This window comes from Chelonia mydas, chromosome 26, assembly GCF_015237465.2.
Source record: "Chelonia mydas isolate rCheMyd1 chromosome 26, rCheMyd1.pri.v2, whole genome shotgun sequence".
Lineage (NCBI taxonomy): Eukaryota > Metazoa > Chordata > Testudines > Cheloniidae > Chelonia > Chelonia mydas.
The window spans coordinates 1,933,074-1,950,045 of NC_057859.1; the positions used below are offsets into that span (position 1 = coordinate 1,933,074).

The following is a 16,972-nucleotide window of genomic DNA, read 5'->3' on the forward strand; positions in this document are numbered from 1 at the left end:
TAATAGGTTCTGTTCTCCCTCATACACAAATACAACCACTGCAACCATAGATTTACTTTTGTATTGACTGGAAAAAGACATTAAATAATTTTAAATGCATTTAAATTTTTTACACAAAGTGCATAACTTGAAGAGCTGGTCATGACTGTGTGTCCTGTTATAAACAGTTCCTTACATACCTCCAGGAGCTTAGCTGTGCAAAACATCACTGCCCACAGTCAAGTGTGAGTACAGCTTCTCTTAGTTCTTTTGGAGGGGGCAGGGTTGGGGAATACAAAATGCATTTAAATAGTGCAAATAATACACAGAAGAAAACAAACAAGCTCATTGCACTGGGAAAAAGCTCATTGCACTGTACAGAGCAAAGTCGGGGGGGGAGGACACATGGTAGTAGCCACTTCCAGACCCCAGCCCAGAGACACTATCACACCCTCCAGCGTTTTGCTCAAGGGAATCCACAGGCTAAGGGGTTAGTTTAGTCCACTGTTTACCCTGTACATCTTTGGTTACAAGGGATTTATCATCTCTGCCCCATAAGTTACCTTTACAGTACTTCTAACAGCAATCATTCTGCAGCTCCTGGTTACTACAGCATAAGCCATGGCTGTGTACAAAAGGTTGCTATGGTTTCACCAGCAGGGTGGTAGCCACTTTGAACTCGGCGCTGTGGAATGGGTGTGGTGAAGGAGAGCGTCTGGCTCATGAATCGCCCTGAAAGCCTCTACCACCACTGCTATTCATCCACGCTCAAGTGCGGCTATGCTTTCGCCTAATGAGGTCTTGACTGAATCCGGATTGAATGCTTTGCTAAGGAACTGGACATGCAGTTGGTCTGTCCTCAGCCCCCTACTACAGTTAGAGGGCTTAAGCTCCTCTTCCTTGGACAGATCCCACTCCTATTGCAGAGGGGTTTGGCCTGTGAAAGGAGAATGGAATTAGAGCCAGAATCCAGGGTGGTTCAGGCTTCATCCCTTCATTGATATGCCAGCCTCAAGTAGCCTAGGGCTCTGGGTCTGTTAGAAACATCCGGCAGTGGGCTAGGCAGCCTGAACTCTGCCGTGAAGCCATACTTGGGTTTATTCCTAAGCCTTGGGCTAGTTCTGTTAATAGTAAATAAGCAGCAACCAGACATCTTCATGATCTGGTGCAAACATCTGTCAAGACTTCAGCTGCTGTAAAGCAAGGAGCTTAGGAGACCAGTTCCCACCTGCTGCAGGTGGACACCCAAAAGAAACATGCAAGCCTTATGAAGGAGTCCTATTTGGCCGCCCACTGCAACATAATTCAGCTCGGGTGTCCTAGGGGAGCTGGCCACTTAAAGCAAAGCTGTAGCTTACCATACCTGGGCAGAGGAGGCTGTCACACTATTACTAACAGGCAGAGGAGCAGACTGGAGGAGGTATACTTAACATGCTACCCACCCTGGGCATGCAGAATAGAGACAGACAGTCATGCGAGAAGGTGTGTAAGAAAACCAAACGCTTAACAGCTGTCTGCACTTCCACAAAGGGTTGGACTGCTGTGCCCTCTAGAGCTCACAGCATCTCAGAAGGCCCCGAGCCAGCAGACCTCATTCCCCGCTTTGCTCACTCGGCCAAGCTACTGTAGCATGGCATGTGCCCAGGGCATTAAAGGCATTTTTCACAAGCAACACATTTACTCACTAACCAGGAGTCAATATGAGGCCCTGAAATCTCCAGCACCAGATCCCAACCACCTCTCTTCTGTATTTATACTTGGAACAGCTTGCATTGCAACTTACGAGGCAGTCAGATTAGGCGGATGAATGGTGTTGGAGTGAACGATCCCGTGGGTGTCACAGTGGGCACAGGGGCAAGTCCAGAGTGAGTATTTTAGGAGAAGAGTGTTTTGCCTTGATTTTTTCCCCACAAAATGAGAAATTTCCCAGTGCATCAGGCAGCAGCAGGCTCGTGGGAAGCAGCATGCAGAATACAGTAGCAGCAGAGGATAGGAAGGCAGAGGAAAATCCGGGCTTTCCAGGCGAGTAGTCACTTGGTGTGTATCTAGGGAAGCAACAGGAAAGGGCACACAGCTTACAAGGGAGCAGGGTTTATGCAGCATTAAAGCCTGAACGGATGAGGGGATTTCCCATGTCGGTGAGACCACTCCCACATAAGCCAGTAGCACATCTCAGGCCATTTCCTAATGCACACGAATCACATCACAAAGTTGCCACCACCCCAAATGCCATTAGCTGTGCCAGATTTCGGCACTTTAGTCAAGGTTCTAACACAGGCCTATAAGCAGGGGACTGCTTGTTTCATAGCAACACAGGATTTCTGTCTCCAATAATGTTCATCCAGTACTAAGTTCACTTAATCACCTTCCTGAGTAAATAATGAAGTTCTAGAGGCTGAGAAAAGAGTGAGCGATTGGGCAGAGAGACTCCAGATTCCTTCTCTTAACACCAGGGGGTGTATTCCTCGGGAGATGATTTTCTCTGCATGGCACTGATGAGTCCAGCACTGGATATTCTTTCTAGACGCAGTGTCCATGCTTTAAAAAAGGATGCTGAAAAATGGGGAGTGTTCAGACAAAGCTATTGGAATGATTCAATGACTGGAAACCATCTTGCAATGAGAGCAGTCAATAGAGTTTAATCAAATAAAAGGTTAAGAGGCAGACTGCGATCAAGTCACAAGTACCTTCCCAGGGAGGAGTCAGGGGATACCAGAGGGCTCTTTCAGCCAGCAGACTAAAGCACAAGATCCATTGGCTGGGAGTAAAAGCTAGACACATTCAAAACAGAGGCCCTTGTGTTTAGTTTTTAAACAGTGAGGGTGCATGGACTGGAACAGCTTCCCCAAGGTGATAGAGCCTCCCTCACTTGGACTCTTTCACCCAAGTGTGGATCTTTTTATTGAGACATCCTCTAGCTCAACCACCAGCTCTGGGTCTTGCTGCAGGAATCACTGAATGAAATGCTCTGAGCAGGGGTTTGGAGGTGGTCAGACCATCTGGCTTTAACTTATGAAATTGACACTGACCAGACCCAGTAGGATTGAACATGTGGGAGAGTCCCTGGGGGTCTCCGCTGAACGGCTCCATTACAGGCCAAGTTACTCCGCTTCCTCGCTGCCCAAGCACAGTGAAGAGCATGAAGGCCTCGGAATTAGGTTTTAAAAGTGCCTTCGGTTTTAGTTACAGCCCTTGGGAACATTCCTAACGTGACAGATGGTAGCACTGGCCTTGTCTAAGGCACCGTGCTGTAGAATAGAATGGTCCTAGATGAGACAGCTACATCCTTAACACCCATTCCCAAATAAAGCAAGAAGTTATTTCACAGTAAGCATGTCAACGGCTGTCAGTTTCACCGTGAGGGGTCTCAGAAAGACAAGGTAACTTACATCAAGTGCAGCTGGTCATCTGACCTCATTGTAGAGGCTGATCTAACGTAACGCCCTGCGTTTGGTAGATCTCTTTCAGAATCAAGAGAACGGTATCTTCTGACTCCCTGGAAGAGAGGACTGTTAGAACTACACAGACACCCACATGGTATTTAACATTCTTACAGAGAACACATGGCAACCCCTTCATTGCTGAGACATGGCTACTATAGGCAAGAATCATACATAACCTGTTTGCCTTTTAAGTGACCGGAATCTACTTGCTTTCAAGGTGCACATTACAAGAGTGTGAAGATGCCAGGGACCAGATGGAGAGTTTGAAAAGAGTAGGCTAAGGAGATCCTCACCAGTAGCAGAGATGGCCTTGTAGTGCAAATAAATATTCATTAAAACTCTCTATAGGCTTCTCTTGCAGCACGTAGTCAATCCGGTGCCCTCCATTTAGCATTCCCACATTAATAGGGGCGGCGTCTTCCTTCAGGGTAGCAGCAGGCTCTTCGGGCTTCATATCTGAATGGACTTAACCCAAACAACGTGGTTCAGCACCAGCACTGCTCCGCACCCTTAGCGGCAAGAGCACGCCAAGCCTGTCCCGCACTAGCAGCAGGAAGGGAACTCCCACAGGCCCAGGCCTGCGCTCTGCCTTAAGGATGGGGGAAAGGGGCTTGGGTTTAAGGCAGTTGCTGTGAGAAGCAAACCCCACAGTGGCACGGGCTTGAGTTAGCGGGGACTGCACTTGGTCTCCCTCCCTGCTGTGTATAACCAAAGCAGCAGGTGGCAGAATGACACTACAGGGAGAAGGTGTTTGGCATTAAGATTCACACGCTGGGATTCTGCGCCCCAAGCACCAGGCCTCTCCCACTCAGGCAGTAGAAGGGAGTGCAAGCTCCTGGGGTAGAGGTCGTCTCTCATGAGGCACAGTGTGGGGTTGTTAGGCAGTGAGAATGGGAAGATCACGGCAATAAGGAGACCCCGGGAGTAGGTGTCCAGGTTGCTCTGGGACAATTCATTCGCATCCTCGTTTTCTTCACGCACCAGGAGAACTAGCAGCACTGAGCTGTGGCTTTGTTCTGAAACCAATTCCTCCCTTCTCATTTTTTCACCTGTCTGTTTCTCCAAACTAGTTTCAGCTTCGTTTTCAGTGGCTGCTGCCTCCACGGCCAGCAGTGGGGATCTGGTGAAAGACTGCCAGGCTATCCTCAGTGACCCCAGGAGGTTGTTCTTGAGATCCATACCCATGCGGGTCAGGCCCTCTTTCAGTTCTGAAACACACAGGTGCCTGAGGTGAGGCGTTTGAGCAGAAACATGCATTGCATAAAGCAACAGCGTTACAGACCTGCGCCGAGCCGTGAGGAAGGCCTGCTCTGCGCTTTACCTAAATGCATTCTCTTCCTGCCCTTGTGGTGGGGGAGCAGCATGGGCTCGAACTCCAGGTCTGGAACGATCATGGGCTCAATCCTGTATGCCACCGGGTCAAACTGCACAGAAGGAGAACAGCGGCACTGACTTTGGCTCTACACCCACCTAATCCCTGCCCCGGGTGGGAAACCAGGTGCCCCCAACATGAGACCGAAATGGAAGCTACACAATTAAAGCAGATAGTTCCAATGCAGACTGCAGGAGCGCTCGTTCCCTAGCAGCTAAGTCATTGTTAATTGCTATTCCACAGTACAGGATAGCAGAGAGGCCAGGGGATTGCTGCTCAGAGGGCGAAGGTTTAAGAGCCTGTTAGCTACATCAGATCTCGCATGCAAGCACTAGAGATTGATCATACATACAGGATGGAAGATATTGAAGAAGCCTTTGCAGGTAGGAAGGCTGTAGTTTGGATCAATCCTTTTCACACCTCGGACAGTGAGAAACATCCCAATGGGAGACCCAAAAGCAAAGAAGATTTCGGGTTTGTAGATTAGCTGAGGGTAATTTGCTGAGACCTAACAGAGTTAAGACACAACAGAAGTGTTTAGACTCCATCCTGGCACCGTCAGACAATACCATAGATGGCCATGCGGGAACTTCCCCCAGAGGATATTGCTTGTATCAAAGTAGCACCTAAGGCTTCCACCAGAGATTGGAGCCCCACTGTGCTGGCCACACCCTGAAGAGTCAGGGCACCAGGAGGGGCAGGGACTTGCCCAAGCTCACACAACAGAGCCAGGCTCTTCTGAGGCCTGGTCACTGCATCGAAGGCACATATCCTGGCCAACGTGTTATTCCATCCTGCTGAGCAAAAGGGTTAAAGAGGTCACACGAGACTGGAACGAGCTGGGGAGTCTCGGTTGCATCTTTAGGCAAATACATACAGAGAGGTGTGAATGTGGCAAGACTCTAAACTAGGGCAAGGAGAGATCTGCACCTCAGGAGGAGCCTGCTCCAGGCGCAGGGCCAGCGCGAGGCCTATAAGCCACTTAAACAGGACTTCAGAGGCACCTGGTAATGGCACCCTACGTGGGGTGCATCTCAGCCTGGCTTCAGCATTGAGCTACTTACAAGAGTCTCCAACTGAGATAGTCTACAAGCAGCTGAGGCCAATGCATTACCTGTAAGGCTGGGGAAGAGAAGGGGAGAGTGGGCTGGGGCCTGGCGACCACCATGACAGTAGCTCTGCCCTCAGAACTAGAGACTGTCAGAAGCATGGTGAAGTGACCCTCAATTAGCAGCCATCGCCCCCAGAGCTCTGTTGACATTAAGTCTGAGTTCTGCATATTACACATTCACTGGCTTTACCAGGCCACATCAACAAACGGAGTTGTTACCTGTCCTAGCCCGACATCCAAATATTGACACTTCCCCCCATCGTTCATGCTCCTCCTAGAGTCCAGCTGCGGGGATGACCCTGACTCAGGCTTGGGAGCATCTTCACTCTCGTCGTCATTCCCAGCAGGGACATGGGCCTGCTGCTGAGCATGCTGCACCAACAAAAATGGGAGAGTGCGCAAGGGTTGTCCCCTGTGAGCTTCCACACAGCCGCTACGGGCATTACCCAGAATCATAGAATATCAGGGTTGGAAGGGACCTCAGGAGGTCATCTAGTCCAACCCCCTGCTCAAAGCAGGGCCGATCCCCAACTAAATCATCCCAGCCACGGCTTTGCCAAGCCTGACCTTAAAAACTTCTAGGGAAGGAGATTCCACCACCTCCCTAGGTAACGCATTCCAGCGTTTCACCACCCTCACAGTGAAAAAGTTTTTCCTAATATCCAACCTAAACCTCCCCCACTGCAACTTGAGACCAGTACTCCTTGTTCTGTCATCAGCTACCACTGAGAACAGTCTAGAGCCATCCTCTTTGGAACCCCCTCTCAGGTAGTTGAAAGCAGCTATCAAATCCCCCCTCATTCTTCTCTTCTGCAGACTAAACAATCCCAGTTCCCTCAGCCTCTCCTCATAAGTCAAGCAGCAGTTAGCTCACACGGGCCCATGTGCATGGGTGAGCCAAAGGGACATCACCTGAGGTAGTGCATGGACTGGCTCCCCAGTTCCCAGTGGGGACATGCTGAGGTCACTGACAGTTTATTGGGAATGGCTCCGTTCATACAGCACAAGAGGGTGGGAGGTTCTAGGCTCTAGTGTTCTGGACATGTCCACTCCGCCCAGCTGCAAAGCCTTGAACAGCTGCCAGAGAGAGACCAGCATGGCTCCAGATGTGGAAGAGCTCTGCTCTTGCCTCTGCCCCAGCAGGAGCTACCGCAGACCACTCCATGCCTAAACCCCTCGACATAAGCCAAACCCCAAGTAACAGCCGTCCAGCAGCTCCCCTTTCCCAGAGTTCCCACAGCAGCAATTCTCAGAGCCCAGATCTGGAGATTTGGGCTCTCACAATGGCCAAAACCAGCTGTGTAGACCTTTGGGCCTGGGCTGGAGCGCCGGCTCTGAAGCCGAGGGAGGAGCCTGAGGGTCTACGCAGCTATTTTCTGCACTGTTGTGCAAGCCCCACAAGACTCAGGTTTTAGGCCTGGGCTCTGAGACTCGCAGCGGCCACAATACAACCGACACCGCAGCGGTGTTTAGAAAACGCTAGCCTTCTCTTAGGTATGACCCCAAATGGCCAGAGCAACAATGCGTCTGCCGCGCCTTGGGCCAGTGCAACATACGTAAGAAGCTGCTCTGGCAACCATGGTCAGACAACTGCTTCCCACTGACACCAACAAGCATCCACTTGGGACTGGACCATTCGCCCCTAGAAAAACCCATACCTGTTTCTCCTCTTTGGTTCTGACATAATGAAGGATCTTCATTCTTGGTCCCAAGGGAATTCCCATGTCTTTAAGATCCTTCTCTGTACACAGAGCCTGGACAGTAAGTTACAGCCCATTACTACTACAGTACAGGAAACCGTGCACTCAAAGGGATAGTCCATTCTCAGCATTACAGAGGCCAGGGATCCTAGGAGCTAACTGCTCTGATTTCAGTGTGCCCCTCTGGAAGGGAGGGAGCACGGATAGCATGGGAATCACTCTGCTCTGGAGAGAGAGGCAGCCATCTCTGAACTCAGCCTCAAGTGCAGAAATGCCTCCCACTCACACGCTTCTCATTTTCAGACTCCAGTCCAGCACGCCGCCAGCCTAACCGCCACACACAGAAAACCAGGGCTGCTGCTAGCACGGGCAGAATCAAAAGCCTGCAAAGGTACTAGTCACTTAGCCTTACCATCAAAAACCAGGGTACATTAGGCCAGGTGGGCTTTACTCTAACCAGAGGGCATGACATAGGCAAGAAATACCTGTGTGAACGTGCCCCAATACCAGGGTGATGGGCACAGAGAACAAAAACGTGAACTCTAATAGATCTGCAGGCAAGCGGTGAAACATACAAGAACAGTAGCCACTCTGCTGGGAGTGCTGTTTTACCAGTGCTTGCGTGTCCAGTCTCTCCTTCTCAAAGACACTGCAGTACTCAGACAGCTCAAGCTTCTTCAGGATTTCTTTCACGCCCCCAACATCTCCCTGTTCATAGGCACCCATCTGGGACCCCTGCAAGGACAGCAACGTGGGTCATGTTTACAGAGCTAGTCTCCTTCTTCCTTTACCTTCTGGCTACAATATTGGTAGTAGGAGTGGGATTGTTCTCTTTTGTTTAGATCTACACCTGGCAGGATGGCACTGAGAATTCAAAGCTATTCTGCTACAGAAGCAGGAGAACGCAGCAGTTATGGAAAAGCTGGAGGGTGGCTGTAGCCTACAGATTTCATCCTGAATCAATGAGATGCTTAACATGCACAAGCTGTGGGGAATTTACCTCTTTATTGCCGTCTTCATCCTCAGAGGAATCCTTCTGATTTGTTAGGAGATCAAACAATATCAGCGACCCTAAAAAATAGCCACATACACAGTCTCTGAGCAGACCGTCAGATCTTATGCTGGAATAAACATACTTATGTGCCCATATCCCTCTGTTGGGTAAAAAAAAAAGGGGCGGGGGGGCTTCCCTCCTCCTCTCCCACTCTCAAGTGTCCCATGGTATGGAAATGGTACTTCAGCACTAAACTGCAGTCCAGGGTACTGTGTCATGTGCATACAGACATGCTATAGATTCTAAATTATTACACACAACCCTGGATACCCAGGACTAAACCCTTTACCTAAGCTATGGCCTGCAATGGAAACACCGCCTTTAAAGTCAGGGTTCCTCTGCAGGAAGAGCCGATACAAGCGGTTCATTTCTGAAGCAACAGTGTCTACGATGGTCTGGCAGTAGGTGGGGCTGTTGTAGAAGAAAACATCCAGTATGGTGTCGTTTATGAAGTGACGCAGGCGGTTGATGCTCGGCAAGGTAATTCGCTCCAAATCGCTGAACATGGAACAGAAAGGGATTGTTAGGAGGGACAGGGATTTCACCCACAGCTCCTGTAGCTATTTCCTAGTAAGTGAAATCCTGGATCTCTTGAAGTCCATGGCAGTTATGCCTTTGAGGATTTCACCTGAATTCCTAATTCATGTTAACAGAACATCGTAACAGAAAGGAGCTACAAATCCACCTTTCCTCAGAAACAGAACAGGGTTCTCCAAGGTGTGGATGCAAAGAGCCAACCTTCCCTGCTGCTCCAGGAGCATTTAAAATCTCTCCCCACTTATGCAGCTGACATGCTGTTCCCCTGCGCACCGCGGTGTTTCAGAGGGGTAGCTCAATAAAGGCTCTCGGGAGCCTTAAAAATCTCCTTCAGGAAGGAATTAGGTATCAACTCTCACGGACTCCCAAATCCCCTGCGCTGTGTTCTTACAATAAGTGGAAACACCAGTCTGAACTTCTGGTGTTACATGCCAGTAGACTACTTAGGATGCAATTTCAACTGGACATCATCAGTCTGGCTTCATGAGAAAACTGGGCAGCAGGGCTGGGATCCTCATAGTAGGTGAGGATGAGGTGAGGAACAAACTGTTCCCGGTTCCCTTCTTCATGTTCACCTGTGTGTTTCCTGAGGTAAAGTAGCAGCAGCAGAGACTGTGCCGAATGCTCCTCTGTCATCTTTCACCCACCGCAGCAAAGGCGAGGCACTTTACAAAAGAGCAAGACGCTCCTGGATTTCACTCACTCAGTCACTGCAGTAGATTTACCTCTAAGGTGCTAGAATTTACTTACACGTCCACCCCCGTGGAATGCAAAGGGCTGTGCCAGTTCACAGGCAAGAACTCTACCCGGCCAATTTGTTGCTGCTCCTGGGCTTTCTTGAAGTGTGCTTGCAGCATGCTCAAGGAAACGTTACGGAAGTCGTTTACTGGAAAGAGAATTGAGCTCTGTATCAAGGCCTAGAAAAAAACAGTTTGCTAGGAGAAGCCTAGTGTGTTTACTATGCTGAACAAGCTGAGTTGAAGGAACACAGTCAGCTTAAGACAAAACAGCCCACCTCAGTCTGAAGTTTTTTAACCGACTGTTGGTACAAGTAACACCGCAGATCAATAATTGAGGGATCAGACAAAAACACTCTACTTCTCAGCTGAAGCATAAACTGGATTTCACCATTTGCTCTGTAGCAAGTCCGTTTCCCCTGGTTACTGGAGCTTTCACACAGCAACCGAGGAGAGAAAAACTTTTTAAAGAGCTGTGAAACCTACTGTAAAAGTCTCACACACCAGTAGGGAGACTTAGAGGCAGGGGCTGGATTTTAAACTACTTCTCACTGATTTTAGTTCACTGACTTATTTCAAGTTGACAGTAACCTTCTTAAACGTAGCCCCATTAGGTGCAAACTGTAAGATAGACTGCAGTATCAAAAGGCTTGCCTGCATGAAAACAAGAGAGACACTTTACCAGAATTAAAGACATTTGACCCCACAAATTGTTGAAGTTTGCAACAGCTTTGGTTTTATTATAGAAATTTACCTCATCTTAACTTTCCTGTTTATGGTACACACAGCTTATCAACAGATCTCCTCTCCAAGACTCAGGCAGTTACAATGACAATGTAAGCACTCTCTGAAATTGTCACATTCTAAAGACTCTTGGATGGGACATTAACTTGTGTTAGACTTTACTGGACAAGATTACCACCTAGCAATAGACTGAGTAGAGGACTAGTGTCACAGATTTATTCAGTTACTTGAAGAATCGGTATCTGATTTGGGAAGCTCACTATTTGAAGGATTAGGACACAGTGATCATTCCGATAAAAATGATTGTCAGAATCTGTCCAACTCTATCCAGATAACCAGCTTTCACTGCTCTTGTATTTCAAACAATGCATCTTCATTGCAGTCAGCAAGTTCTGTCTTACAGTTTGCCAAGATTACTGTCAAGTTCTTTAAATGTGTGATGACAGCACTCGTGTGTTTTCCCATCAGACCTGTGTTTATTTGCGCTCTCTGAGGGGTGATGCATGTGAAGCGGCATCCTCTCCTGTGCACACCTACCGCACTGGACGATGGACCGGAACCGGATATCACATGCTGGCCCAATTCCATGAACTACAAAAACCAAGTGATCTATTTGCAGAGGCTCCCCTAAGAGGAGGAAAGAGAGAACCATTTACACAGCAGCTAACCGTTTACCTAACGGACGCAATATTCCTTGGAGATCTCAGCCTCTGAGGCAGATGTGTGAAACCCTAGATGGGTCAGATAAGGGATAATGCAAAGACAGTCCCAGGTGCGAGATTATAATAAAGTTCGGTCCCTGGTTTGTGTGTCAAGAGCAATCGTAGCACTCAGTATAGCACTTCACACTTAAAGTGCTACCTACAAATCGGATAATTTCCACACACACCCCCCCACCAACATACACGCACGCGGCGGCTGGGAAGTGGCCTTATCCCCATTTTACAGCTGAGTGAAAGAGAGGAAGGTGAAGCGATTTGGGCCTGTGACTGGGAGTAGAACTCCCAATGCTGCACTGGTTCCTCCACACCAGGCTGCCCTGTGAAACGTCACTGAGCTGCTATGCAGGTGAGGTGAAGCTTCTGCAGTCAAACCCAAAGCCTAGACATTCTCCCCTCCCAGTTGCCACGACCATTTCAGTGAGGCAGGTTGGGTGTCGAGGATCATGTACTTCTGAGTTATAAAAAAATCACCCTCAGCTTCTTAGAGACGTATTCATGTGGCTGGGCAGAGGTAGAGACTTCAACACGTTATTGTACTTAGGTGTATTGTAGCCCTTGCCAATTAGATTAAGAGACTCTCTCAATATCATCAAGGTAGGAAGACATGTTCCGATCACGCCACGTTGCCCCACTGGGCCACCAATGAGGTATGTCTTTAATTAAAGATTTATGGCTCAGCAGCTTGGAGGAGCAGGCCTTTCCGCAGAGGCCTCTCTGACTAAAGCAGGCATCAGGCTATGTTTGATTTTCATTCTCTTCTCTCCCACCTCTTTTAGTTTACATAAGATCTTTTAGAAGAGCCTGTAGGTGGATAATGAAGGGTTTTGACAGACAGAAGCAAAAGCTAGTCCTGGCAAGTGGCTGGCTTGGTGGCAAAGCTCAATTGCTATTGAAAAGCGTCAAATTTGGCCCACAGTTATAATTTACATTCTGTAAAGTGTACAGGAGAGACAGCATGGATGTCTGTGTGATATATACATAAGCACATACCAGGACGTGAGTCTGGTTATGTTTTTAATAACAAAACTACATCAGCCACGATTTTCAGAAGTGACTAGTGATTTGAAGGGTTCAACTGACTATGCCTGATTGTCAGAGGGCAGGTGCTCAGCACGTCCTCTTCCCTCTTTCCTGTTTGTTCAGGCTATGAGCGCTTTGGGGCAGGGACTCTCTCTCACTAGGTTTGTGCAGCGCCCAGCACAGTGGGGCCCTGGTCTCAGTTGCAGGCTGTAGAAACTACTGTAATATTAGAATTAGCACATAAGGACATTTGTCAACGAGAGGAGATGACCCAGCCATAAGCTGCATATTTAAGTCTCAAGCAAAAAAAGTTTTTTAAATTCTCTGAAGCCATATCACAACAAACAAGGCAGATAGGATCTGAGAAAACGAGCTGAGAAAGGTTTTCCTCAACTTCAGTGGATGTGAATAAAGAACATTAACTTACCACAGGGGATGTCAACTGAGATGTTCTCCACTCCTCTCTTAACGGTTCTTGGTCGACCTTGTTCCGTAGGGGTTGAGCCCCAGTCATCAGAGGTTGTCACTGGATGGTAGTGCACCATCAGCTTCAAAACAGGAAGAGAAGGTGTGTTAGAACTCTGTGGTGCATGCAACACAGTTAAGCATCTCCTATAAAGGGGGATAAGCAACTCATCATACATCTGTGAGGAACTGATGGAGCACACCCATCCCATTGCAAGGAGCAAAGAGCCAACCTGGCTAGACACTACATTAGATTCATAGATACTAAGGTCAAAAGGGACCATTATGATCATCTAGTCCGACCTCCTGCACAACGCAGGCCACAGAATCTCACCCACCCACTCCTGCGATAAACCTCTCACCTATGTGAGCTGTTGAAGTCCTCAAATTGTGGTTTAAAGACTTCAAGGAGCAGAGAATCCTCCAGCAAGTGACCCGTGCCCCATGCTACAGAGGAAGGCGAAAAACCTCCAGGGCCTCTTCCAATCTGCCCTGGAGGAAAATTCCTTCCCGATCCCAAATATGGCGATCAGCTAAACCCTGAGCACATGGGCAAGATTCACCAGGCAGATACCCAGGAAAGAATTCTCTGTAGTAACTCAGATCCCACCCCATCTAACATCCCATCACAGGCCATTGGGCCTATTTACCATGAACATTTAAAGATCAATTAATTACCAAAATCATGTTATCCCATCATACCATCTCCTCCATAAACCGATCGAGTTTAATCTTGAAGCCAGAGGACACAGATGGACACTGACACTGGATAGACGGAGTTCATTGTACTCTTTAAAATGTACTTGTATCTCAGCACTTGAGCTACTTTATACACAGTTCTATGCATAATCCTGCACTGCATTTTCCTTGTTATAACAAATAACACCTAGGAAAGACAGGTGTACATATTCCACACCACGCTGTCCCTGGGTGCCAGTATTCCACTTTGCATCCGTCAGAAAACAGACTGGAATGATGGCTTTAGCCACTAAGCCAATCTAACCATTTGGTTAGCAGCATGATTTTATACCTGAGGAAAGATGGGTCAGTGGTTAGGGAGCTAGCCTGGGAAACGCACCTTAAATTCCCTGCTTCATCACAGACTGGCTTGTATGACCTTGGGCAAGTCACTCAGAAACAATGCTAATGGCAGAACAGAAGTACCTACGTTAGAGTCTGATATAGGTCAAGGGGCACAACCCTCTGGCCTGGATGCAGTGACATCAGTACAAAGGTGCCTTACACCACAATTCCTTATTCCCATAAATGTAGCTCCATAAGGACCTTTATACAGGCAGAACTGCATCCACACGACGAGAGTACAATTTACAAACTACAATCCATCGGTGATCTTCCTGAAAACGCCATCCTGGCCACTATGGATGTAGAAGCCCTCTACACCAACACCCCACACAAAGATGGACTACAAGCCGTCAGGAACAGTATCCCCGATAATGTCACGGCAAACCTGGTGGCTGAATTTTGTGACTTTGTCCTTACCCATAACTATTTTACATTTGGGGACAGTGTATACCTTCAAATCAGCGGCACTGCTATGGGTACCCGCATGGCCCCACAGTATGCCAACATTTTTATGGCTGACTTAGAACAACGCTTCCTCAGCTTCGTCCCCTAATGGCCCTACTCTACTTGCGCTACATTGATGACATCTTCATCATCTGGCCCCATGGAAAAGAAGCCCTTGAGGAATTCCACCATGTTTTCAACAATTTCCATCCCACCATCAACCTCAGCCTGGGCCAGTCCACACAAGAGATCCACTTTCCTGGACGCTACGGTGCTAATAAGCGATGGTCACATAAACACCACCCGATACCGGAAACCTACTGACCGCTATTCTTACCTACATACCTCCAGCTTTCATCCAGACCACATGATCCATTGTCTACAGCCAAGCTCTACGACACAACCCCATTTGCTCCAACCCCTCAGACAGAGATAAACACCTACAAGATCTCTATCAAGCATTCTTACAACTACAATACCCACCTGCTGAAGTGAAGAAACAGATTGACAGAGCTAGAAGTCACCTACTACAGGACAGGCCCAACAAAGAAAAATAACAGAACGCCACTAGTCATCACCTTCAGCCCCCAACTAAAACCTCTCCAATGTATCATCAAGGATCTACAACCTATCCTGAAGGACGACCCATCACTCTCACAGATCTTGGGAGACAGACCAGTCCTTGCCTACAGACAGCCCCCCCAACCTGAAGCAAATACTCACCAGCAACCACACACCACACAACAGAACCACTAACCCAGGAACCTATCCTTGCAACAAAGCCCGTTGCCAATTGTGTCCACATATCTATTCAGGGGACACCATCATACGGCCTAATCACATCAGCCACACTATCAAAGGCTCGTTCACCTGCACATCTACCAATGTGATCTATGCCATCATGTGCCAGCAATGCCCCTCTGCCATGTACATTGGCCAAACTGGACAGTCTCTACATAAAAGAATAAACGGACACAAATCAGACATCAAGAATGATAACATTCAAAAACCAGTCGGAGAACACTTCAATCTCTTTGGTCACTCGATTACAGACCTAAAAGTGGCAATTCTTCAACAAAAAAACTTCAAAAATAGACTCCAGCGAGAGACTGCTGAATTGGAATTAATTTGCAAACTGGATACAATTAACTTAGGCTTGAATAGAGACTGGGAGTGGATGTGTCATTACACAAAGTAAAACTATTTCCCCATGTTTATTCCCTCCCCCCCCTCCCCCACTGTTCCTCAGACCTTCTTGTCAACTGCTGGAAATGGCCCGCCTTGATTATCACTACAAAAGGTTCCCCCTCCTCCCCCCGCTCTCCTGCTGGTAATAGCTCACCTTACCTGATCACTGTCCTTACAGTGTGTATGGTAACACCCATTGTTTCCTGTTCTCTGTGTATATAAAATCTCCCCACTGTATTTTCAACTGCATGCATCCGATGAAGTGAGCTGTAGCTCACCAAAGCTTATGCTCAAATAAATTTGTTAGTCTCTAAAGTGCCACAAGTCTTCCTTTTCTTTTTGCGGATACAGACTAACTCGGCAGCTACTCTGAAACTTGTCACTACGAGAGCGTACCACTAAGTATATTGGTTTCCAAAAGACATGATTGAAGCAATACAAAAACCGAGTGTAGACCAGCACTGAAAGCAGAACTAAAGGGGAAAACACAAGTCTATCGGGCTCTGTCTGTGCTACAAACAGTAAACCATCAGGTTTTTACCTTTGGGTTATGCAGTATAATTATTTCTCTAGTAGGGGACTCAAGTTTCTTTTTCCACTCGTCCAGCGTTATGGCAATCATGTACGTTTCCTGGGGAGAAGAGAAACCTCTGCAAGTCAAACCAACATTTCCACAGGAACTCCACCAGTTGGGGGGTTTGCCCCCTCCCCTTATTGTAGGGTAGCTCTTAAAAATATTGTTGATTAAAAGGAGGTAAATCAGACACGAGTCTGGATCAGTGACAGTCTTATCCCTGGGTTAAATGTTGTCTTACAAAGTGCTTGTTGGGGGCACCCCTTAGGCTACCAGTTTTAACAGAGGCGACAGCTTCCACTTTAGACTCGATTGAAGTAATATCAGATTAAAGTTTTATGGAAAACCATTGTCCATAAGACGAGTTGCTGGCCATTAATATTAAATGTTTATAGGAAATCACAAATATGCCTGGCACCTTTTAGGTCACATAGCAGCTCTTTCTGTAGTCTACCACCTATCACACACACGAGTAATTTTAGTCACATAGGTATTCCATTGGCTTCAGGGGCACTATCTATTTGCACTAGTGAAGTTACTCTCAAGTGAGAGCATTTGTGAGATCAGGGCCTAGATTAGAGAAATATGGACATTACAGCAGACAAGGACAGGGAAAAGTAAGTGTGTCTGCAGCTTGAAAGAACCGACTAGTGCCTATGAAACTAATATCAGGCAGAAGAGCTGCGGGTAGCACTGAAGCAGAGATTGGTTGTGGGAAGCAAGCCACAAGAAGTGGGCTTTAAGGAGGGACTTAAGGACAGAGAGGAAGTATGCTTTATGAAGAGGGAGACAGAGGATG

General features: G+C 47.7%; 1 protein-coding gene across 25 annotated transcripts in view; it reads right to left on the bottom strand.

Moving 5' to 3' along the window:
• DDHD2 (DDHD domain containing 2) overlaps positions 1-16,972 on the bottom strand; it is a 29,119-nt gene that overhangs the window by 5,044 nt on the left and 7,103 nt on the right. For 6 of the 25 annotated variants that reach the window (XM_037886192.2, XM_043536472.1, XM_043536473.1 and 3 more), the window contains 15 exons: positions 16,141-16,230; positions 12,847-12,967; positions 11,215-11,304; positions 9,947-10,082; positions 8,949-9,157; positions 8,606-8,676; positions 8,218-8,340; positions 7,564-7,659; positions 6,125-6,277; positions 5,147-5,302; positions 4,744-4,846; positions 4,472-4,630; positions 3,716-3,887; positions 3,369-3,475; positions 48-2,024 (listed from right to left, as the gene is read on the bottom strand). In XM_037886192.2, the coding sequence (XP_037742120.1) occupies positions 3,394-3,475; positions 3,716-3,887; positions 4,472-4,630; positions 4,744-4,846; positions 5,147-5,302; positions 6,125-6,277; positions 7,564-7,659; positions 8,218-8,340; positions 8,606-8,676; positions 8,949-9,157; positions 9,947-10,082; positions 11,215-11,304; positions 12,847-12,967; positions 16,141-16,230 (1,761 nt within the window). In that variant the 3' untranslated portion in view covers positions 48-2,024; positions 3,369-3,393. Of the gene's footprint in view, positions 1-47; positions 2,533-3,368; positions 3,476-3,715; positions 3,888-4,471; positions 4,631-4,743; positions 4,847-5,146; positions 5,303-6,124; positions 6,278-7,563; positions 7,660-8,217; positions 8,341-8,605; positions 8,677-8,948; positions 9,158-9,946; positions 10,083-11,214; positions 11,305-12,846; positions 12,968-16,140; positions 16,231-16,972 lie in introns of those variants that run through there. The other 19 variants (XR_005223420.2, XR_006287599.1, XR_006287598.1 and 16 more) reach the window with 14 other exon arrangements.